The 24,800-nt window shown below is 45.0% G+C and overlaps 1 protein-coding gene across 1 annotated transcript in view; it reads left to right on the top strand.

Annotated features, from left to right (window-relative positions):
• Nucleotides 1-14,696: 14,696 nt before the first annotated feature.
• The window catches only part of LOC146790122 (UPF0764 protein C16orf89 homolog), a 575,747-nt gene continuing 565,643 nt past the window's right edge, over nt 14,697-24,800 (top strand). The window contains exon 1 of the mRNA XM_085630170.1: nt 14,697-14,940. Coding sequence (XP_085486296.1) covers nt 14,769-14,940 — 172 coding nt within the window. The 5' untranslated portion in view covers nt 14,697-14,768. The remainder of the gene's footprint in view (nt 14,941-24,800) is intronic.

The raw sequence follows: 24,800 nt of genomic DNA, 5'->3' as shown, positions 1-24,800 counted from the left end.
ACGGCCCCAACAGCCACCTCAGAGGCGTCGGCCTCCACTATAAATGGTAGTCCTGGTTTGGCATGCATTAGTATCGGAGCGTAGGTAAAAGCGACTTTGAGTTGATCAAACGCTGTCTGTGCTGCTGGGGACCAGTTAAACGGGACCCCTTTTCGGGTCAACCTGGTAAGAGGGGTTACCATATGTGAGAAGTGATGGATGAAGCGTCTGTAAAAGTTTGAGAAGCCTAGAAAGCTTTGTACGTCTTTGACGTTTTGTGGCTGAGGCCAGTCTGCAACAGCTTGTACCTTTCTGTCGGTCATAACCTGTCCAGCGGGGGTTAACATAATGCCTAGGAACTCCACCGTGGTCACATGGAACTCACATTTTGTGATTTTACAAAACAACCGGTGTTCTCTCAGCTTCTGTAAGACTTGGCACACGTGGACGACGTGTTCCTCCAGGTTGGATGAAAAGACCAAGATATCGTCTATGTATACGACGACGAACTTGTCCAGGAAATCTCTCAATACTTCGTTAAGGAAGAACTGGAACGCGGCATGGGCGTTACACAGCCCAAAGGGCATCACCAAATACTCAAACAACCCGAATCGCGTCTTGAAGGCCGTCTTTCATTCGTCGCCTTCTCACTAGATGGTACGCCCCGCGGAGATCCAATTTGGTGTACAGTCCTGCCTTCCGGACCTGTTCCAGCAGCACAGGGATTAATGGCAAAGGATATTGGTTCCTGATTGTCATGGCGTTGAGTGCGTGAAAGTCTATACAGCAGCGCAACTCACCATTAGCCTTCGGGATAAAGAAGAGAGGAGACACCGCTGGTGACCGAGAGGGGCGGATAAACCCCAAAGCAAGGTATTTGTCCAAGTAGTTTCGGAGATGACAGGCTTCAGGGCCCGTAAGCGCATAAATTCTGCCGCATGGGACCACTGCACCGGGAACCAAGTCAATACGGCAGTCGTATTCCCGATGTGGAGGCAGGTCCTCGGCCTTATCCTCATCAAACACCTCCACGTAGGGGTGATAAAAGGAGGGAAGCGTCACTTCTTTCTTGGCGGCGGTGGCAATATGCTGCAAGGAGGCCAACACCAAAGCCGGGTGGGATACCGGCTGCATACACTGTTGTTGGCAAAAAGCGGATCGAAAGGCTATCGAGTTCGTAGACCATTCTATAGTTGGCTCATGTCTCCTCAACCAAGGTAAACCCAGAATGATTCTACAATGAGGGGCTTGGATAATGTTAAAAGATAGCCATTCGCCATGAGTCTCATCGATGGTGATGGCGAGGGCTGGCGTGACGTATTGTATGGGTCCAGATTCCAACTCCTTTCCGTCTACCGCATAGACGAGATCAGGTGTTTTCTTTGCCAGAAGTCTCACTCCCAGCCGTTGGGCTTCCTCTTTATCCATAAAGAATCCGGTGGCCCCAGAATCGATCATCGCCCGTATCGGTAGGGTTTTGTGGTTGATCTCTATTTCCATCGCAAAAAAGAAGTGATCAGGCTCTTGTGTGGTCTCAAACTCCAATGAAGGGATGGCATGACTGCTTGAAGGTTCTCCTTCTTGTACCTTCAAGCACGGGGTTTCCCGTAGAGTTGTCGGCTGTAACTGCGGCGGATTGACCAGCGCGAGGACGCCCATACTTGGGTTTTATGGGGCAGTCTCGTAGGTAGTGCCCCTTTTTGCCGCAATATAGTCAGAGGCCTTGTTTTCTGCGGTAATCTCGCTCACTCAAAGTTAACGAAGCCCGTACCGCGCCTATTTCCATGGGTTCTGCCTTAGACAATCCTTGGTCAGAAGTACGTGTATGTTCATATGAAGAGAGAGGTTTTTCTTTCCGCTTGTGGTCCCCCTTCCTTTCTTTCAGCCTGTGATCTAGCCTTGAGGCCAGTTCAATCATTGCTGCACAGGTACGCGGTTGAGGGTCTATTTGGGCTATGATGTCCTTAAGCTCGTCGGTTAGTCCTCTGTAGAAGATGGCGGATTGTTTTGACTCAGGCCAATCAGTTTCAGCTACTAAGCGCCTGAAACTGTTGAGATAACCGATTAAGTCAGAGCTGCTTTGCTTGAGCTCCAATAGGTCTTGGTCTGCGGAAAACGTCTCTGCACGACGGTCGAAGGTTTTTTCGAACTCTGCCCGGAATGTGTCCCAATCATATAGCAAAGGGTCATCTTTTCTGACGATCGGTACTGCCCATTGTGCCGCGTCTCCTGCCAGGTAAGAGATAAGAAACGCCACCCGTGTCCTTTTGGTGTGGAACAACTTGGGTTTGCAGTGAAAGTGTAAAAGAACCTGTGTCATAAATACTTGGACCTTCTGTATGTCCCCATGAAACCTTTCTGGGGGAGCTAAAGGAACGTGAGTGGGCATTTCTACCACTACCTGGGGGGTTTGTGTAGGAAAGGCGTTCCCTGCATCGAAAGGGTTCCGTTGGAGCCTATCTATCCTAGCGTGTAATGCCGCCGTTTCGGAACGGGATGCCTGCAACTGCGCTAACGCTGCCACCACGTCTTCAAATGTGGCCATGTCGCTACCCCAGAGCGATCAGGAGGAGAACAATTCGTGGGCCGATGATTCTGTCAGGTTGCCACGGGTTCCAACTCCTCGGGATGGCGCTGATGCTCTATGGGGGCCACCTCTCAACTGCCCCCAGTCCGGAATAGGTATAATACACTCGGACGAATGAGGTAATTGAGTGAGGGAAGGAAGGGTAGGAACGGCAAGGAGGGAGACCTGTAAATACACAAACACACCATGAAACAGTCTGCATATACCACCCCTTCTAAGTTTTCGATATGCAATTCCCTCCCTTATCTTCCATATACCTGCAAATACCTCAGAGGTTCTATTCTGTGTCCGATGAATAAGACCTGAACAGTACTCCACTTGATGATGCAGCAAAACGCTGCGGAAGTGAGCAGGGCGAAGTTTTGCAGGGTCAACAGTAGAAGAACTAATGAACACGTCTAGCAAAGGGCAGCACAATCCCGTTTGTGCTTAATGCCAGAGTGTCCCCATGTAGCTCAAAAGTAAACAAAGGAAAAAAGCAAACTTAGGTCAATGGTTTCTAATAAAGGAGAAATATGGGAATTCTCCGTACAATAATTCAGAACACAGAGAATGTACTAAAGTTACGGGTATCCACGCTTCTCCGCACGAGACCTCTGATACTGTGAGCGTCTCAGCCAACAGAGAAGCCGTAGCCATTCTTAACGCTGCAGCAAAAGTAGAAAGCTGCACGCAAGTGAAACTTACAGTTTCGGAGCTAGGCGAAACCGACCTCTTCCTCCCTTGAGGGACTCTGAAGTCGCACGCTGTTCTCTCGTAGAGCCCGGAAATCCTTGGGCGGTCCTGGAGAGCGGCACGCACTCCTTTCGTAGAGCCCGGAAATCCTTGGGCGGTCCTGGAGAGCAGCACGCACTCCTCTCGTAGAGCCCAGAATTCCTTGGGCGGTCCTGGAGAGCGGCACGCACTCCTTTCGTAGAGCCCGGAAATCCTTGGGCGGTCCTGGAGAGCTGCAGAAATTCTTTCGGTTCTTCAAAGATCGCGGAAGCCAAAAACAACATGAATCATCGGCAGCGCTCAACGGGGTCAGTTGGCTTATATCCGCTCTGCTGAGTTTCACGTCGGTCACATGGGGAGTGATTTCCGGGTCTTCATGGGAGTTGTGGTCTTTGTGGTTACGCGCGTCAGACCGAGAGCCTGTTCATTGGCGAACAGCGCCTTACCGGTCCCACGCGCATAACAAAAATATAAATACATTTCCCTACTTATTACCACTTTAATAGAGTGGTAAGAGGTAGGGACCTACTACTTGCCTATATCTGAGGCTCTAACAATGAACACAGACAAAGTATGGTAAAAAACAATATGGCTGCCTTTTCATTCTCTAAAAACAGCCATTACCCAATTATATACTGCCTTGTCATCACGATGTACCAAATTAACTGTAAAATTCTTGTGGTATACCATGGCCCAAAATATAACTAAGACCATGCCGTATTATTGTATTGTGGGACCCTTGCATCACTCATAGTGTCACATGGGCAATGCAATACTTTAGTCAGTTTACAAAGGCAATCCAAGGCCCCAATGCGTGGCCCTGGGTTGATTGGTAAATCTGGAAAAATGCAAGGCAGCGCAATTCGCTGTTTCACATTACTCTCCACACAACAATGTACATTGCTGTTACAGTTCACATACATCAGTATGCCACTTCACTGTACCCACTCCACTATACTCTATTGCACTGTATGGAATGCCACTGTATGCCACTACAGTCTATGCTCTTACACTGTACGTGCCTCCACTCTATGCCACTCCAGTTTATGTCACTCTACTGTACACCACTCCACAGGACACTACTCTACGCTATTCCACTCTACATCATTCTACTGTATGTCAATCCACTCTATTTCTGTCCACTGTATGCCACTTCCCAAGACTCCACCCTACACACTTCACAGTATGTCAGTCGACTGTACGCTATTCCACTTTACGTCACTACAGTGCATGCCACTCCGCTCTATGCCACTTCATTCTATGCTATTTGATTGGACCCCACTCCAATGTACGCTCCACCACTGTATGCTATTACACTCTACCCTACGCCAATGTACGCCACTCCAGTTTCCATCACTTCACTCCATTATAACTACTCCAATGTGCGCTACTTCACTATACACTATTACTTTCTATGCCACTCCACTGTACAACACTCTACACCACTCTACTCAACGCTATTACACTGTACACAACTCCACTCTACACCAGTCCACTGTACGCTGGTACACTATATACAACTCCGCTCTATACCTCTTCAGTGTATGCCACTCCACTGAATGCCACTCTGTTATAATCTACTGCAGAATACTCTATTCCACTCTATACCATTTCTTTATATGCAACTCCACTGTATGCTATTCCACTGTATGCTACTCCACTCTTTACCACTTCAGTGTCTGCCATTCCACACTCCACTCATTCAATGCTATTCCATTTTATTGTATGCAATTAGACTACAGTAGATTCCAGTGTGCACCACTCCAGTCCACCCCACTTCACTGTACAACACTGCACTGTAAGCTACTCCACTATATTCATTCCAGTCTTTGCCACTCAAATCTACACCACTCCACTCCACTCTATGCTTTTCCACTGTATGCAACTCCACTTTATGCTTCTCCACTCCAGTTCACACCACTCCACGCCACGCTATATGCTATTTCACACTACCCCAGTCCACTGTACACCCATGCAATCTACATTACTCCACTGACCCAACTTCACTCTACGCTATTTTACTCTATGCTATTCCACTCTCCGCCACCCCATTGTACTTCAATCTACACTAATCCACTGTACGCCACCCCACTGTAAGCTTTAACACAGTATGCAACTTCAATTTTTGCCTCTCTACTTTATGGTATTCCACTCTACCCCACTCTTCTGTACGCTGCTCCACTGTATGCTATTCCACTCGACCCCACCCCACAATACACCACTCAAGTCTAAACCACTTCACTGTTCTGCACTCCACTGTACACTACTGAACTATACACTATTACACTTTACACTACTTGACCGTATGCTACTACACTATACGCTAGTGCACTCTACGCCACTCCACTATATGCCACTCCAGTCAATGCTACTCCACTCTTTGCTATTCCACCTTATGCCACTCCACCTTACGCTACTCCACTTTACACCAATCCAGTGTACTCTCTTCAACTCTATATAACTCCACTCTACAAATATCTACTACATGGCACCCTACTAGACTCCTCACCACTTTATGCCCATACACTCCACTGTCCAAGTTTGCACTTGACTCTGTGCCTGTACACTCCATTGTACAACACTACTCCATTCTACGACATTTTCCAACACTGTATGACACAGCGCTCCACTTTACTCTATGAGGCGCCACTCCAATTTATAACAGTTTCCTCGACTCTGCTTTACAACACTTCAATGTACGCCACCCCGCTCTACACTAATCTACTGTACACTACTCCACTCTACTGTACACTTCTGCACTCTAAGCTTTTCCATACTATTCCATGCTATTCCACTCTATGCCACTCCACTCTTCTACACTCCACTGTATAGTATTCTTCTGTACACGATTCCACTGTATGTTATTCTACTCTTCGCCACTACAGTGTACACCACTTCACTCTAAGCCACTCCATTACATGACACTCTCTTCCACTCTATTTAACGCCACTCTATAAATGTTTACCACACTTATTGTGACATTCTACTCCACTCTATCCCTGTACACCCAATGTCCAACTCTATACCCCACTCTAACCGACACTTTTCCACAAAGAACAGAACTCCACTCCACTCTACTGTACAAGTCACCACTCCAATGTATACCAGTTCACTACCTACGCTACTCAAGTATATTCCACTTGATGCCATTTTTAATCTCCAACACACCTTTACAATGTATTTTACTTTACTCCACACTACGTTACACCACTCGATTAAATTCTGCTACACTCTAGATTTTAGCTCATTCTAGGCTGCTATACAACAATCTACTCTATGCAGCTCCACTGTTTAACACACTACTGTACCCTATGTAACTCCACTCTACAACACTCTTCTCTATTGTATGCTACTCTCTGACATTATAGTCTTGACTATTCCCCATCACTCCACTGTGTAACACTGTACCGTGCACTATGCCACTGCACAACACCCTACTTCACTCTCCTCTTTGATACTCTGGTCCACTGTATGACACTGCACTCAACTCTTTGTATGCCATTGTAGTCCACTTTAGTCTACTCTGACACAGTACTCCACTCTACTCCACTGTTAGACCTGTTATACTTATCATGCCTTGTGTTTGCCTACAGGGAGGTACCACAGAATGTAGTGGGCTTCAGCCGCTTTGAGCTTGTGTATGGGCACCCTGCTACAGGACATCTGAGGTTGGTGAAGAGGAGGTGGGTCAAGCTCCAAGGAAGATTCCCAAGGGTGTGGTGAGCTACATCCTGGCCGTCAGAAGAAGCCAAACGGCTAAGTTGTGGAAGTTGTGGAGGAAAGCTTCAGATACCTTAGAAGCCAGCCCAGCTGTAATGAAAGAGTGTTATGACCAAAGGTCTACATCTGTGGAATTGCAGCTTAGTCAGAAAGTGTGGTTTATGAAACTCAGGGCCCTCCAGGACCATGGTACTGGGCCCTATGAGGTAATTGATAGGAAGGGTAAGTCCACCTACCTTGTGGACCTCAAGACCCTCAGGCAACCCCACAGGGTGCTTCATATCAGTCACCTCAAACACCTATTTGAGAGGTCCGAGTCCACCATGCTGTTGGTGAAAGCTGGAGGAGAGTGTACCTCTCCATGGCCTCTAAGACTCCAAGGTGATAGATGGGTCTGTATAGAGGGAGTAATACTTCCCCCCAGTCTAACTCCCAAACAGAAGAGGGGCTGCCACTAAGTGTTCGGGCAGTATTTCTCCCTGTTCTCCCTTATTCCTGGGACTACCCACCTATGTACCCATGACAACCTCCCTGTTAAAAATAAATCTTACAGGTTGTTGGATGAGGTGAGATACAGTATTAAGAGTGAAGCATTAAACATTCTTGAATTGGGGGTGATAGAACCCTCTAGTAGCCCCTTGCCCATCCTGTGGTTCTGGTACCAAAAGCTGCCCCACCAGGCACCACACCTGAACTGAGATTCTATGTGGACTACAGAGAGCTAAACTCAGTGATAACGACAGATGCTCATCCCATCCCACAGGCTGGTGAGCTTATTGACAGATTAGGATCTGCCCACTACTTAAGTACCTTTAATCTTACATCAGGGTACTGGCAGATCACCTTAACAAAAGGTGCCCAGGAGAAGTCATCCTTCCTCACTCCAGAGGGCAACTACCAATTTCGTGTGATGCTCTTTGGACTAAAAAATGCCCCTGCCAACAGCCAGAGGTTGGTAAAAAAGGTCCTTGCTGGTATAGAGGCCTTCTCAGCTGCCAACCTGGATGACATAGCTGTCTTCATTAGTAGCTGGAAAGACCACCTTTTTAACCTCCAGGAAGTGCTAAACGCTCTGAAACAGCCAGCCTGAATATCAAGGACTGTAAGTGCCAGATAGGGAAGGTGTCGGTGGTGTACTTGGGACACCTGGTGTCTAACGGTTCAGCCGTTAGAGGCCAAGATGGAAACTACCATGACCTGGGAGCCCCAAAAACCCAGACTGAGGTCAGAGCATTCTAGGACCTCCCTGGATACTACCGGAGGTTTCTCAAGGGATATGGCATTATTGTTGCCACCATGACACAGCTGACTTCTACGAAGCAGCCCAGAAATGTGATTTGGGCAGAGGCATGCCAAAAAGCATTTGGCTCCCTGGAGAAGATCATTTACACAGCTCCTGTGCTCAGGGCCCCTGACTTCTTACAGATGCCTCAGAACATGACATAGGGCATTTTTTTCACACCACAATGAAGAAGGCCTGGACCACACTGTAGCCTTCATCTCTAGGAGATTAATCCTTGGGGAACAAAGGTGGAGTGCTATAGAAAGAGAAGATTTAGCTGTCGTCTGGGAGTTGAAGAAGTTGAGAGCAATCCTGTTTGGTACTCCTCATCCAGACTGACCACAGGCCCCTCAAGTGGCTCATGCAAATGAGGGGTGAGAATCTAAAATTGTGGGGGTGTTCCATTTTTCTACATGTATGGACTACAGGGTGGCACACAGACCAGTGGTAGACCACGGTAATCCTGATGGCCAATCCAGGTTCTTCTGCCTTAGTGATGAGAACTTCCTATAACTCACTATAAGTCCCAGAACACAATGTGTCATTTTTAGCTAAAAAGCTGCAGTTGGTTAAAGATGCCGTACAGGGCATGGGACAGTGGGAGAAAGTTCGGAAATGGCATAGATTTAGGCAAAAAATAAAGAGCCTCACATTAGTGTGCCACTCTGTACACTTGGAGACACGGTGTTCTAGTTCTGGGCTTTTGATTAATCAATCTAGTGCTTTCTGGGAGTTGTAGTTCTGAGTCATGTCAGTTGGTGAAAACAATTGTATTTCCGCAATTGTCTAATTTTACACGCATGTGTCAATCTCAGCTGTCATTGTGTGATGTCTTCCGCAGACAATGCTTTGGGGTTGAATGCCGACCCTAAGATTCAAGTGTTCATCAGTATATAATATGATGACTTGCAAGCAGTGTTGTTTAGGGCCAGAAGCCAAAAACAACTTTTTATGGCCGTAACCTATATACAGCTCTGTAGTAAACCCTTCCAAGTAGATATGTGGAACTTTCTTGAGGAGGAGTTCAGAAGTGTTGCAGTAAAACAGTGCAATCTTTTATTTAATGCTTTATGTTGTCATTATTTTCAGAAATGTGCTAAGTTTTTATTATGTGAGTGAAATCTTATGCAGAACCCTTTCATTGCCTTGTCTGTAGCTCACTGCGCTTCCCGCTTTACGGCCCTGATGCAGTGTTTACTTTGTAGATGCGCAATATTTCACTATGACTGGTAATTGGTGCTGAAAATAGATGCACCACTTGACTTTGGAATTGGAGGAATGTTGTCGATGTTGTTGTTTTTTTTCTTTTTTTTTCCGTTTCATTTCAACAACCTGAAAGGGGTGTAAAACTCCTTATTTTAACATACCCCGTGCATAAAGCTGTCCGGGCCAAGTAAAGGAATTGTAGTATTCTGTGAAATTACCAGAAGTTTGCACAAGACAAACCCACATTTGTACACCTCATGTTTCTTAGCGTAGTAAATAGCAGGGCTTGCTTAACTTTATACCCATATACCCCCCTCTGGAGAATGATCACTGAGCTGTTTCTGATTGGGGTGGGGAGATCTCTGGACTAAACAGATATTTAGCACCCTCCCTGCAGCCTTGCTTCACAAAGATGTCTACCTAAAACCTATTCTGGGAGGTGTTGGCCTAATGGCTAGGGCGATCGACCTGGGGAACTGGGTTCGAGTCTCGGTAATGACGCTGAACATCCTGTGATTCTGGGCAAATCACTTAATCAACCCGTGCCTAACAAAAAAAAATGAATGTGTGTCCTCATGTAACGTAACTGGTGCTATGTAAAGTGCTCTGATACCTGATTGGATTCGGGTCAAGTTCGCGCTATATAAAACTCTGCAACAAAAAAAAAAATGGTTCCTGCAATCACTCCTCCAGATCAGAAAGGGTTGAGGTGATTCCAGGGCCAGCTTTAGTGCTGATGGTGCCACAATCTTTTTTGGTGCCCCCAGTGACGCACTTCCTTCGCAGATTCTCTCAAGGTCCATCATGGGGGAAGTCATGAGGGGGTGACACCATGAGTCACCGCACTGGGTGACACCAACCCTAGTGACGCCACTGGTAACGGGGGAATTCAAGTCTCACCCTGAAACTTTCCCTTAAAAATGTGTTGAAACTAAAGTTGCAAGATATCCCTTGCTTCTCCCAGCTTTAGATGGGAGTCCACTAGAGTGAAAAGTCATGTAGTCGTCAAAATAAAATGGGTCGTAAGCCCAAGTGTCTTGCACATATGACACCAAAATTACTAATAAGGGGATTTCACTCACTATTGGGTACTTTAGAACGTACCCCAGGCCACATTACTTGACTTCAATTTAAGCCAACTGGCAGAACAGTGGGACATAGGAAGTTTTTTAAACTGGTTATCAAATAAAAAAGAAATTTCTTCAGGATCAAATATCCAAACCTTCCAAACCTGCCAAAACTCTTATTACCTCATGACAATCTTGTTTCACTCTAAATGTCCTTGTGTTGCCAGCCTAGTTTTAATGTGCAGACTGAGCGACCCCCTATTTAAATGTGATTGATGCATAACCACGTTTAATGTAATTATAGCTCTGCTGAATTAGGCAAACCACCCCTCATGCTTAGGCATTAGCTGACTTTGCAGTGAATTGTCTCCCTATTTTTCAACTTCAGTGCTTACCCCTTTTTCATCTCATCGCTTTCTTCATTTTCATTGCTGAATACACATTTTAATTTAAGGCCCATCGTGATTGTTTTACTGATTGATGGGAAATAGCAGTAAGTCTTGGACAAGGTGACTTAGGTTTATGTATCCCTAGACAGTTTTAATCTATCTCTAGTGTTTATTACTCTATGGACATCGTGCTTTTCTCTTAATCTACTTGCGTTGTCACTCTATCTTAAATATGCCGACCAAGCAACCCCCTATAAATATTCTGCTGAGGCATGATCATGTTTATTGTAATTAAAGCGGTGCTTAGTGAAACAAACTACCACTACAGCGTTCTCATAATCTGATTTTTTCTGAGGTGTTTCCCTGTTTTTTCAACCTTTGCTCTCACAGCTTTTTTTCAACTCATCGCTTTTTTCATTCTGATTGTTGAATTTGCACATGTACTGCTGAATTTCCACATTTTGAGTCATGGTTTGTCTTGGCTGTTTTACTGATAGATGGAAAATACCAGGAAAAAAGGCCTTCTTCACCTTAAAATAAAACAATTCTTCTCTCAAACCCAAATAAAAACAGTTGCACGTGCACTCATTCTATCATGCCTAGATTACGGAATTGAAATGCTAGCATGGATACTATAATCACCCATATCAAACTAGTCTTGTGCTTGATGGCATGTCTCCTTTCTAACACCACAAATTCTGACCCCATAACACCTTTCCTTGGAGAGCTTCCAGAGAAGCTCTGATTGAGTTTAAGTTGGAGCCTTGGGGGCAGATTTACAAGCCCCTTGCATCATTTTTGCTCCGCAGTTGCGTCACTTTTTGTGACGCAGCAGTAGTGTAAAAATGTGGCCCATTTACAACGTGACGCATCTAGGGAGATGCATCACGTTGTAAAGCCCTGCGTCACATTGGGGCAGATTTACGTTCCCTGGCGCATCCCTGCAAATCAGCATGAATGCGCCAGGGAAGATGCGTCACGCAAGTTTGCCCTTGCGCCACCGCAGATGCGCCGCATTTACAATGCGGTGCATCGTGGCACAAGGACAAGCAGATGCATGACGTATCTGCCAGCGTAAGGTTGGCGCAGTGCTGAAGTTGTGTCGCAAGCGCGACACAACTTCAGCACCGTTCCAACCTACCCCATACCTAACATGGTGCCTCAAGCCTTACGCCTGCTTCAAGCAGGAGCAGGGTTTTGATGCATCAGCAATGGGAAAGTGACTCAGTGAAATCTTATAGATTTCACTGAGTCACTTTTCAGGGGCATTCCTGCGACGGAACGCCCCCCCCCTGCGTGGAAACGCCCACATGAAACCTGACGCAGGTTTCATGTGGCGCAGGGCTTTAAACCGTGACGCATCTCCATAGATGCGTCACGATGTAAATAGGGCGCAATGTGGCGCAGGGTTTACGCCGCCGCTGCGTCACAAAAGTGACGCAACGGCGGCGTATAAGTGGTGCAACTCCAACATAGATCTGCCCCATAATACCTGTGTCCGGTATAATGTATGCAGGGTGGGCGTTCCAACGCAAAAAAGCCTCGTGGAAGTGACGCAGTGAAATCTACAAGATTTCACTGTGCCACTTCTAGGACGCCACTGCGTCAAATTCTTACGCCTGCTTGAAGCAGACGTAAGGCGTGACGCAGCACAATGAGGCTAGGCATCCCCCTGCATTGCTGGAGTTGTGTCGTGCTTGCAACACGACTCACACAATGAGTGACTTTTGCGTCAACAGATGCATCAGAATTTCTGACGCATCTGTCAATCCTTGCACCATGGTGCGCCGTATTGTAAATACGGCGCATCCATAGTGGCGCAAGGGTTTCTCAAAGTGGCGCAGAGAAAGTGACGCATCTTTACAGATGCGTCCTTTCTTGAAAATCTGCCCCTTGGTGTATAAAGAGATCAACATGTAGTTTCCTCTCTATCTGCTTACACTACCAGGGGTTAAAAACATTCAAGAAACAATAGAATTCTAGCTCTGTAAATACTGCAATAACAGATATCACAAGCTTTAAATGAATCATTCAAAAGGAACAGCCTCATCGTTCTGGACCTCTCAAGCAGCAAGAGTTAGAAGGGCTCTCCCACTTTTGACTTGGCCTAAAAACCCACATGATTCATCTCCACCTGAATACCTACTCATCTGTTTCTCTGTACTAGCCACTAAGAGGCAGATTGGGAGTTTGATGAACAGGGTGCTCTGTCACAAATGCAACTGAGTGTCCTGTTGTCAAACCCACAGGGCCCGATTCACAGAACTAACTTAAGACAAAATCCTAAACTTACTACCATTTTGGTATTCACAGAATGCACTTACTGCTTTTGGTATTCACAGAATGCACTTACTACTTTTGGTATTCACAGAATGGATTTATGACTACTAACTTTACGTCCGCACTCGGGCCGGAAATTCCGGCCCGGAGGCGGAGCTTCCGGGCCGGAGGCGGGGCTTCCGGGCCAGAGGCGGAGCTTCCGGCCCAGAGGTGGAGATTTTGGCCATGGCTAAATCTCCGCCACTGGCCGGACGTAAAGTTAGTAGTCGTAAATCCATTCTGTGAATACCAAAAGTAGTAAGTGCATTCTGTGAATACCAAAAGTAGTAAGTGCATTCTGTGAATACCAAAAGTAGTAAGTTTAGGATTTTGTCTTAAGTTAATTCTGTGAATCGGGCCCACAGTCTGCCTGCTCAATGTAGAGACAAGTAGACAAAGTAATTCGGTCGACAGCGCCCCCTTTGCTCCGTCAATATAATAGTTCCTCAGATGGCTTGATGGTGCATGGCCATTTGAGGAAGGAAATTATACCGCCCACCCTATTTAGGAGGGTGCAATGTCTTAATTGTCTTGCCTGTCACAGTAAGGAAAGACTAGAATGACCCTTACACCTAGGAGAAAAAGAGAAACACTCTCCCACTCTACATTTGGAGACAAGATGAAAGAGGTTGAGACTTTTTAAATGTATATTATGATGCTGAACTCTATTGTAGGAAATGTGTATTGAAATACGATAAGTTGCCTACTCTAGTATACTCAACAGTGACATTAACCATATGGGGTAGTATGAATAAGTTGCGTATTGATTGAGGAATATTGGAACTGACCAATTGTTCTAAATGTTGCACCTAAACAAATACTATGGTGCACGTGCTGTGTAGTTGAGACCATAATGTTAAAAATGACAATATTATTTTTTTTTTTAAAGGAGTTAAAGACAAAGGATGTGCTATATTTGATTGATTCTCAGTTACTCCTTTCCTCTAAATCACATCCTAATTCCTCACCTCAGACAAGGAATCATGCTTGAGTTTCCTTCTTCAATATTTTTATTTTAATTTAACACCTTTCACACATTAAAGTTCTTTGTATGTCTGGGTTTCCCCTGTCGTTATCCTTCATTATCATGAATATTTTCATGGTTCTTTCATTAAATAACATTTTTCGTTTATATAGCCTGAGTCTATGCCATCATCTTGTTGCTCCTGGTAGAAGTGCTTCTTATCCTTGTTGCATGCTGTCTAATATTTCACCTTGGAATGCTCTCAAAGCTTCTTAAATTCCCAGTGGCACTTTTGGACACAGCTATAAGGACCCTTTTACCGTTTATCCTTTTGTTTTTTTTATTTTAGTAAAGCATAATGTCTGATGGCCTGCCTCCAAATGGCTAGTATATTCAACAGAGGCACACTCATGATGTGTTTACTTAGACTAATGCACTGATACGGTGGTAGAGTACAGCTTTCAGTTCCGGGGATTCTAGCTTACAAGCACCACACAAAGGCTTGAAAGAAGCACATCTGATTCCTGCTCGCAGCCACATTATGCCATCAGCTCTGGTAATGCTTATGCTCCTGTCCCTAAACCTCACACCAGCCAGAAGCGAGACCCTGCTGGACGACCTCATCCCTGCTCTGGAGAAACTGACGTTATACCTGGAGCGCAACTTCCAGGACTTCAACCTCGATGGCTTTGTGGGATTCCGCTTTCTGACCGGTAACTGAGAAACGTTTTGGGGATTTGTACTATTAAAAACTATGGGGCAGATTTACAAGCCCCTTGCGCCACTTTTGCGTCACTTTTCCCATGCTAAACGTGACGCAAAAGTGGCGCAAGGGGCTTGTAAATCTGCGCCTATATATTTTCTGCTCTGATTGTTGCATTCATGGAAGATGATGCTGTGCACCAAATAATTACTATCCGTAAAGTGTGAGAATATTGTTATAAATGTGAGCGATTATAGCAAAATGTCAGTGTTAATTTTAAAGGATTCCACCTCAATTCTGACCTGTTTTTACCCTAGCGTTCGCGCTATTTTCATTCCAAGTGAGAAGTTTCGTATGTATCTAAATTACTGTGCTTTCCGTAGTTTGGCGAGTTTGCAGACGTCATTCATTGTTTGGTTTTATAACATGCACTAGCAAGATTTCAGCACAGGGCCGGCTTTACCACTGGTGGCGCCCTGTGTGACAATGTTTGTTGGCGCCCCCCATGTGCACCCCCCACGGATTCCCTCACTACCACCCTTTAACAGTGCCCACTCAAGTCTCCATAAGCACTCTCTCTCAGATGTATTTAATTCGTTATATAGCGCCACCTATACCAGTGTAGGGCGTCAGAGCACTTTTCATCACACACACATTACACAGAGATAATCAAGCATATGTGTGTAAATCAGTGTATAGGAAATGTTACATAAGCCTGAAGACTACAAGGTGAATCACATGTCATCCATACTGGTAGACAGTATAGTTTAAGAGTGCTTGGTCCGAAGAAGCACAAACTCAGGGGCAGATTTACAAGCCCCTTGCGCCTCTTTTACGCCGCCGTTGCGTCACTTTTGTGACGCAGCGGCGGCGCAAATCCTGCGCCATGGTGCGGGGTACTTACAACGTGACGCATCTGGGAGATGCGTCACGTTGTAAAGCCCTGCGCCACATCTAGGCGCTCCTGCGCAGGGGGCGCATTCCGGCGCAGGAACGCCTCCTAAAAGTGGCTGAGTGAAATCTACAAAATTTCACTCAGTCACTTTTAAGGCCATGCTGCATCAAAACCCTGCGCCTGCCTGAAGCAGGCGTAAGGATTGACGCAGCATTAGCAAGATAGGGCCCCCAGAGGATTGCTGGAGCTGCGTTGCGCCACTTTTACGGCACAGATGCGTCACACATCTGTGCCGTTTTTGCCACATGGTGCGCCGCATTGTAAATGCGGCGCATCCATGGTGGCAGAGCTATGGCGCACAATAACTGGTGCATTCCTGCTGATATGCAGGGATGCTTCAGTTATTGTAAATATGCCCCTCAGAATTTAAAACATAACCCCATGGTTGGGGGTTACATTTAATAACAAGGATTTTTTTTTTACAGAAATGAACCCTTTTTGAAACATTAGAATAAGGAAAGACGGAGGAAAAATCATAATGCTCCAATATATATATGCAGTTTGCATGCAGCTCCTTGATGACAGTTATTAGCTCACTGGTCCATGTTGACTTTAACACCTACCATGCTAGTAACAAAAGGATCTCTCTGACAAAAGCACTGACCTATTGAAACTATATGCACTTTGTGATCTGCATGGTACACATTCTTTGCAGTATGCATATTAACCCTCTGTGCTTTGTATAAAATTAGGAAAAACTTCCACTAGACAAAACTTCTTCTCTTAGAGAACATTAATTACCGGAGTTATATTGACATTTTTATCGTTAAGTGAAAATTTCCGGAGGCCAGAAATGCAGCAGCAGGTGTTTTTTAAACAATAAAATACTTTCAAACAGGCGCCCCCTCGAGGAGTCAGCACCCGGTGCGATGGCACCGGTCACACCGCCCTAGAGTCTGCCCTATTTCAGCTAGAGTGTTTTTTGGTGCTGAGAATGGAGGTGCCAATTACCGGCAAATTCCCGGTATTTATATTATAAAACTGTATACATCGCAACTTTTACGCTGGATAGGTGTGGGGGATTCGTTTTTCTAGAAACACTTAGGGGCAGATTTATAAGCCCTGTGCGTCACATTTGCGCCACCGTTGCGTCACTTTTGTGATGCAGCGGCGGCGCAAAGCCAGCGCCATGCCGCGGCAGATTTACAACGTGACGCATCTAGGGAGATGCGTCACGTTGTAAAGCTTGCGCCACATGTGGGTGTACCTTCACAGGGGGGGCGTTCAGGCGCAGGAACGCCTCCGAAAAGTGGCTGAGTGAAATCTACAAGATTTCACTCAGTCACTTTTCCGGCCATGCTGCGTCAAATCCCTGCGCCTGCTTGAAGCAGGCGTAAGGATTGACGCAGCATTGTACCGATAGGGCACCCCCGAGCCTTGCTGGAGCTGCGTCGCGCTTGCGATGCAACTCCAGCAATGCGCCGCCCTTCCGCCATCAGATGCGTCACGCATCTGTTTATCCTTGCGCCACGATGCGCTGCATTGTAAATGCGGCGCATCTATTGTGGCGCAAGGGTAAACTTTCGTGACGCATCTTTCCTGGCGCATCCCTGCTGATTTGCAGGGATGCGCCAGGAAACATAAATCTGCCCCTTAAAGTCGACTCCTGATTTTAACGTGAAAATACAGGTGTTTTAATTGAAACGAGAAATTTGAATTGTGAGATTAAAGCTTTGGAACTGCACATCCCTTGTTTCACACCTGGTATTTTTTACCTCTTGTTAAACAGTGTACCTGTCATTATGTGTTTATTCTTCTTTATGTATTCCGCGTATCTATGCCACCATTTATTTCTGTGTATGTTCTTGATTCAATTGCCTTCACCATCACCCTTAGAGCACTCCGACGTTCAATCTGATGGAGTCCACACTAATAATCATAGGATATGCTGAACTTGTCAACCGCAGTTTGTCTGACAATTTCCAGTTCTTTTCTACTTCGTCGGCAATGCTCCCCTATGTACAGTGTTGTGTATAGTATAGTTAATGTCAAATTTCCCTCGGTGGTTGGTTCCTGCTTCAATCAAAAGCACAGCTGTTACTTTTATGGCATTGTTAAATCTGTCTACTGCTAACACAACACTCAAACATTTGTATTCTATATTGAGAGGTGTAGCCATCATTAGTGTAGCAGGTGCAGTTGCACCGAGGCCCACAGGCAAGTAAAGCCCCCAAATATAGCTATTTTGTAGCTAACAAACCAGGGGTATTTGGGGCACTTTCCCCTGCTTTCATTAGGACCCGTGGCGCCTGTGCTACAGTACTGCTGTATTGTACTAAAGGGAAATCTCATTGCAAATATTTTAGATGAGCTGTCAGTAGAAGGGACTTTTGCTTAGTGGACTCAATCACGGGTTTGTATAGCGCAGCTACTCAACTGTGAGGGTGTCAAGACGCTGAGGGGGGATAAGGGGGGCTGTTGATGATCCTTCCTGAATTGGGTCAGCAATGCGAATTGATCTTGGATATAATTGGCATTTCTGATACTTTATTTTGGATGGACATATAATTTGAGGTAAGAAACTTAGTCAGCGATATTAATCTTTGATATTATTGTTATAGCTTGTGTTGGCTTTTGTAATTGTGGCCTAAACACAAATATATTATATTACTTCTCAGGTTATTTTGAATACTCGTCATAAAGAATATGAATTTGAATTTATCAAAGGGTTGCAATATTTCAATGGATTACCTTGATTGAGGTAAGATTCAATGACCAGAAAGTATGGTCGTTTAAGATCAAAAAATGATGCCATGATAGCTTGTTGCCTTATGTTCTAAGCATCTTTTCAATTTTGGCTTTACAGATTTCTATTAAAAGAAATTACAAGGTATTTTCTAAACTCAAGGTATTTTTTGTTCGAGGGCACAAGGGTAATATACACAATAAATTGCACTTCTAGTGAACAGTATGTATCGAGTATGGTCATCACAATATCACGGTACCAATCAATGACTGGACGTTATGTAGCATGATATGAGAAATTATATGATATTAATATTGATAAATACTGCGAATAATGAAAAAAAACGTATCATGTTTTGTATAATATGTCAAGGTTTCACTTCGTCACTTTTGTCTGAGTTTATATGTGGAAGAAACCACTAGAAACTAGTTTTTATAATTTTCACAAAGATTTTGAATAGCCCTTTGCACTGGGTGCAATGTTTTGGGTTTTTTGAATTCATGAGAATTTTATTGTGAATGACATTGCAATTACAAACTTTGTGTTACTTCCAGCCCTGAGGAAGTCGTAGGTTTATTACCTGTCACGACGAAACGCGTTGTTTCTTGCGGCTGTGGGTTCGTTGGTGGGGGAGAGGATCATCTGGGTTTCATCGGCATAGGACATGATGTTGAGTCCGTGGTTCCTAGCGTAGGAGTTGAAGAGGATTGGGTTCAGGGAGGAGCCCTGGGGCACTACACAGCTGATCTTTGTGGGTTTTGAGAGGAACTGAGGTAGTCTGACTCATGTTTGACCGGTGAGGAAGGAGTGGATGCAGTCCAGGGCCTTGTTGTGGATGCCCGCATTGTGGCGTCTCGTGATTAGGGTGCGGTGGGAGACGTATCAAAGGCAAATGAGAGGTCTAGAAGGATGAGGACTACAGTTTCGCCCCGGTCGAGGAGGGAGTGGATGTCGGTGGTGGCAAGAAGTGTGGTGTCTGTGCTGTGGCTGCTCCGTAAGCCAGATTGGGAGGTGTACAGGATGTTGTTTGCTTCAATGAACTCAGAGAGTTGGGCATTGATGGCCTTCTCAATGACCTTGGCTGGGAAAGGGAGCAGAGAGATGGGTCAGACGTTCTTGAGATCTGTCGGTCGGAGGTTGGATTTTTGGACAGGGGGTTGATCTCAATGTGTTTCCACTTGTCGGGGTAGGTGGCAGTCTTAATGGAGCAGTGTATGGTTGCAAAGCTCACATGCGATGGAGGGGGCTGCTCAATGGAAGAAGTGGTACAGGCATGGGTCTGAGGGGGCTCCGGTGTGGATGCTATTGATTGTGTCCTCTGTGGTGAGTGGGGTCCAGTTGAGCAGGATCTCTTGGGGTGTGGGGTCGTTGGGTGCGGTGGTGTCGGATGTGGTGAGAGGTTCTTGGGTGTTGAAGATGTCATAGATCTGCCTGATCTTGTGGTGGAAGAAGGTGCAGAGTTTGTTGTAGAGCACTTGGGATGTTGGGACATCTGTGGTCTTGCTGTTGTGCCTGGCAAACTCCTTGACAATGGCGAAGAGTTCTTTGCTGTTGTGTGCATCAGTGTTAATTCTGTCTTGGGCCATTTTCTTTGTGGTTGTGAGGAAGAGGTGGTGTGCGCTGATGGTGGCTTTGAAGGTTGCGTGGGTTTCCGCGGTTTTGTTGTCCCTTCATCTCTTCTCCAGTCATCTACAGGTACATCTAGGCTCGTGGAGGATGGGAGTAAACCAACTGGTTTTCTTGGAGTGTTGCTTGCCGGGTGCCTTTTTGAGGGGTGCCAGAATGTCGTAGCAGTTGGAGATACATTGGTGGAGGTTGGGTGCGGAGGTATCAGTGTTGGAGGATGTCAGCATTTTGGTAGTGCTGTTGGAGGAAGTGAGATGATCTTTGGTGACCTTGTTCCAGCAACGACAGGGGGCTGGGGGGCAGTGAAGGCGGTGTAGTGTATGGTGGGTTTGATGAAGGCGGAGTGCACGCAATGGTGGTCGGTCCAGATGAGTTCAGTTGGGTGGCTGTAGGTGATGTTTTTGCTGGTGGAGAAAACGGGGTCGAGTGTGTGTCCTGCTGCATGGGTTGGAGAGGTGACTAGCTGCTTAAGCCTTAAGTTGGCAAGAGTCTCCAGAAGGGATGCGGTGTTCTGGTCATTGGGGTTGTCCTTCTGAAAGTTGAGGATGTAATCGGTGGATACGAGAGGCTGAGGTGCAATGAAGTCGATGATAGTGATGGTGAAGGGCGGGCGGGGGCCAGGAGGTTTGTACACAAGGGTGCCACTGAGGGTGATGCTGGGGTTGGTCTGGATCTGAAAATGGAGGTGTTCCATGGTTGCCATTGGGTCTTCTGAGTGGGTGGTCAGGCAGAGGGTGTTTTTCTGGATGATGGCGATGCCTCCTCCTGGTCGCTTGATGCGGTCCTTGCGGGTGATCTTGTAGCTAATAGGGATGGCGGCGGCGATGCCTGGGCCAGAGCTAGGGTTACTTCAGGTTTCCATGAGGAAGGCGATGTCGGAAGAGATGGAGTCGAGGAGGTCCCAGAATTCTGTGGCATGTTTGTGGAGGGAGCACGTATTGAGGAGGATGCAGCTAAGCTGGTTGGGTGAGCTGCTGGTCAGCAGGGAGGCGTGAGGTGCTAGAATGTGAAGGCTGCTGGCGTCATATCAGGTGAAGATCCGAGGACCAGGGTCTGTGGCACTGACTGTGATCCAGGAATGGATGGATGCAGAGAGCTTAACTTTGGTGTGCCTTTGCCGTGCCCGCTGTCGGCTGTCATTAAGTAGTGTGTGGAGAGGCTGGACAGCTAAGAGGTGGTAAACGCAGAGAGCAAGAAAGTTGCACTGGAGGGGGGCAGGGCTGAGGGTGATGGCAGGGGCAAAGATCAGCAAAAAAGGAAAAGAAGAAAAAAGGAAAAAAGAGTGAAAGGGACAGAAAAGAATGAGAGAAAAAAAGCAGAAAAAGAGAGACAGAGGGTAACCCAGTAGCAGATCATTGACGCTCTCCCACTAGACCACCAGGTATGGGGCACAGACTGGTGTCTGTGGGTGAAGGAGGGCCTTGAACCACTGATCTGAGGGTCAGATAGTCAGCAGCAGGGAGCTCGGGGGCAGCAGCTACCAAGTGGAGCTGCGCAAGGAATGGAGCAGTTCACTAATAAGGTCATTGTGATACAGTACATTTTATAATCGAAATAAAGACTAAGGAAAGATCTGAAAGATACAGTACATTACATTATACTGGAAGCAATCATTGCCTAAGCGACTTATCTTGGCTTTGCTTGTGCTAACCTATACAACCAGTGTTTCTGCATTCCATTTATTAGCACATTAAAAATGAGAACGACTGGTGTATATTCCACATGCATCTTAGAGGGAATACAAGCCTGTAAGGATGTTATGTTAAGTTAACAATATTTATAAAGCACATGACTGCCCCAACAATGGGGCTTCCCAGCATTCCACCACTACATTAGGGTAACTCACAACAGAAATTAACAGAGGTTGACAAGCTTTATAAGAACTGAGAAAAAGAAGCAGGTTGCAAATAGCCAAGTTTTGATCTGTTGCCTAAAACTAAGATGGTTCTGCGTATTCCTTAGGTAACCGCAGCAGTACCTTTTCCCCATTAGGGTCACACGTGTTTGTCACTTTCATGGAACTGTGCATGGCACGCAGCTAGCACCTGCAAGGTACACACAGGGGCAGAAGCGTCCTTTACCCATGAGGTTCACATATTGTGTGTCATGCGCATGGAGAGGTGCATTGCACTTAGCAGGCCCCGCAAGTTGATATCCCACCTAAATATTGTCTCCAATATATTGTCGGGGGATAATGTCATGGTCAATATATGTTAGCTGAAAAAATATTTTTTTCTTGTTATGAATATTGAGGAAATGGATGGGTAGTGGTTTTTTAATTACATAATAATGTTAATTGATTGTTATGCTAAATATTTACCTTTCAATTTTGTACCTGTTTAATGTGTTTTTTAAATTAAGTAATAGGTTTTAATTGAGTGTAGGATTAATTGGGGGAGTTGGTGTGTACGGTTTAAAATAAAACATAATTGATAATAATTGATTAATGTATTTATTATGCAAATGTTTTAACTGGGAAATAGATTATTATAAACCTATTTAAATTATGGAGCTATTTTTTAATTTGTTAAGAAAATTATTTTAGTAAATTTTTCTGCATTGTGGGGTGTATTGTGATTTTAGTGCGTAGTGTTACTTTTAAAGTTTATATTAATTATTGTGAATTGTCTAATATGTTAAATATGTAATGCTACACATTGTTATTTGTTTGCAATATTTTTCACATTTACAAATATTAATTTATTTTTTGGGGATGTGAGGCTCATTGAGGAAATGTCTTGGTGACCTTTTAGTTAAAATATTTATTCATTTAAAATAATTGGATAACAAATTATGCCAATGTTTTACCTTTTTGTTTAATATGATTCAATTTACAAAGGCAGAAATACATGTGACACCGTATCCACTATGTTTTACTACTGTCTGATAATGTGGCGCTTTTCTTCCCAGAGTCAGCTGCCGCCGATCTAATTTAAACAATCATTGATATAACCAGCCCAAATCCCTGTGTTCAAAATAGGAGAGACACAAAATTTTTTAATGTTTAATATATTTACAGAAGCAGTATGATGGGGCAAGTTCCCAATTACTAATGTCAATGTCAATGTCAATGTCAAATATTCTTATAAAGCGCACAAATCACCGAAAAGTCTCATGGCACTAGCAGCAGAAAGACAGAGAAACAGACAGTAACCTGGAAACCCAATGCAGAAAGCTTACTGCGAAAAGAGCCAGGTTTTCAGCCTTTTACAGAAGCATGAATGGTCTGCTATGGATAAAAGTTCTGATGGCAATTTGTTCCAAAGCATGGGCGCAAGGTAGGAAAATGAACGGCCACCATTACAAGAAGTTCGAATACGCGGCTGAGCAAGGTAAGATTTAGTGCCAGTCCTTAAAGAACGCCCAGGTACAGACCATTGCAATTTTTATTTAGACTAATGTCTAGTCCATGATGTTCCGTCATAGTCCAATTATTATTTTTGTATTTCTTCTTCACAATAAAATCCTCATAAATATTATATCTCTGTTCCAAGTTATTTTAAAGTCTTTTTGCCAATCCAGCTATCATATGCAGTCGCTCAGCCAATACGTTTCATTGCTCTCCTGATATTCATCAAGTCTAATTACATGTCACAACTATTTATATAGCACTAATGCCCACAAATCTCCATGCATTTGTGTCTACACAGCAACATGTATGCTGATGGCCTTGTTCGCCATACTATAATGAATTTGGATTCTCGTGTTCAAAACACACAGGTGCCTCATACCATAGGTTTTTCACAACTCTACAAATGGTAGACGGCAGAAGAACCCAAACCCATGGCTCCTCAGTATATGTGAAGAGCAGTTAAACATGTTTGAAGACCACACTGAGGAAGAGGAAAGAATGGATAAGACGAGATACATGGCAAGATATTGAAGACATTTTAGGGCAGCAAAGAAGAAACTCATGGAGGGTAAATCTGAGAGGCTGCAGGAGAAGTATAAGCAACAGTACATAGAATCAACCAGAGCAGTCAAAAGAACGACAAGAGCAGACAAAAGGGCTTACATGCATAACCTTGCAAGCCGAGCACAGGAGACAGCCAGTAAAGGAGAACAGTGAAGGTCTTCAAGATCAAGAGCATAGTCAATGGGAAGTCTTGTGCAACAATACCACACCTATTATGGTCAAGCAAGACAGACTACTCACAACAGAGAAAGAGCAGAAAGCATGCTGGGCCGAGCACTTCAAAAAAGTCTTGAACAGGCCAGGACCAACAAGTGATGCGGTTATCCATATAGCAGGGACAGACTTGTATGGGAACACCACACCACCACTGAAAGAATAATTTGTCACTGCTATACGGTCTCTCAAGCACAAAAAAGGTTCTCACTAAGGCAACCTGAATACATAAATGTTCAAGGCGGATCCCCCAACCCCTATTTACCTCCATTTGGGGGGAACTAAGGTACAAAACTTCTGGAATCAAGGCATCATCATCAAGATTCCAAAGAAGGTAGCATTAACCAACTGTACAATTGATGTTGAATCACCCTTCTGTCATTCCCTATTGAAATCATGGCAAAAAAGCATTATACAGCACATTTCTTGTCTTCTGAACAAGCAGGTAAGAAAATAACAGATTGGGCTCTGCAA

Source organism: Triturus cristatus, chromosome 10 (assembly GCF_964204655.1).
Source record: "Triturus cristatus chromosome 10, aTriCri1.1, whole genome shotgun sequence".
Taxonomy (NCBI): Eukaryota; Metazoa; Chordata; class Amphibia; order Caudata; family Salamandridae; genus Triturus; species Triturus cristatus.
This window is presented reverse-complemented; position numbering and strand designations above follow the sequence as displayed.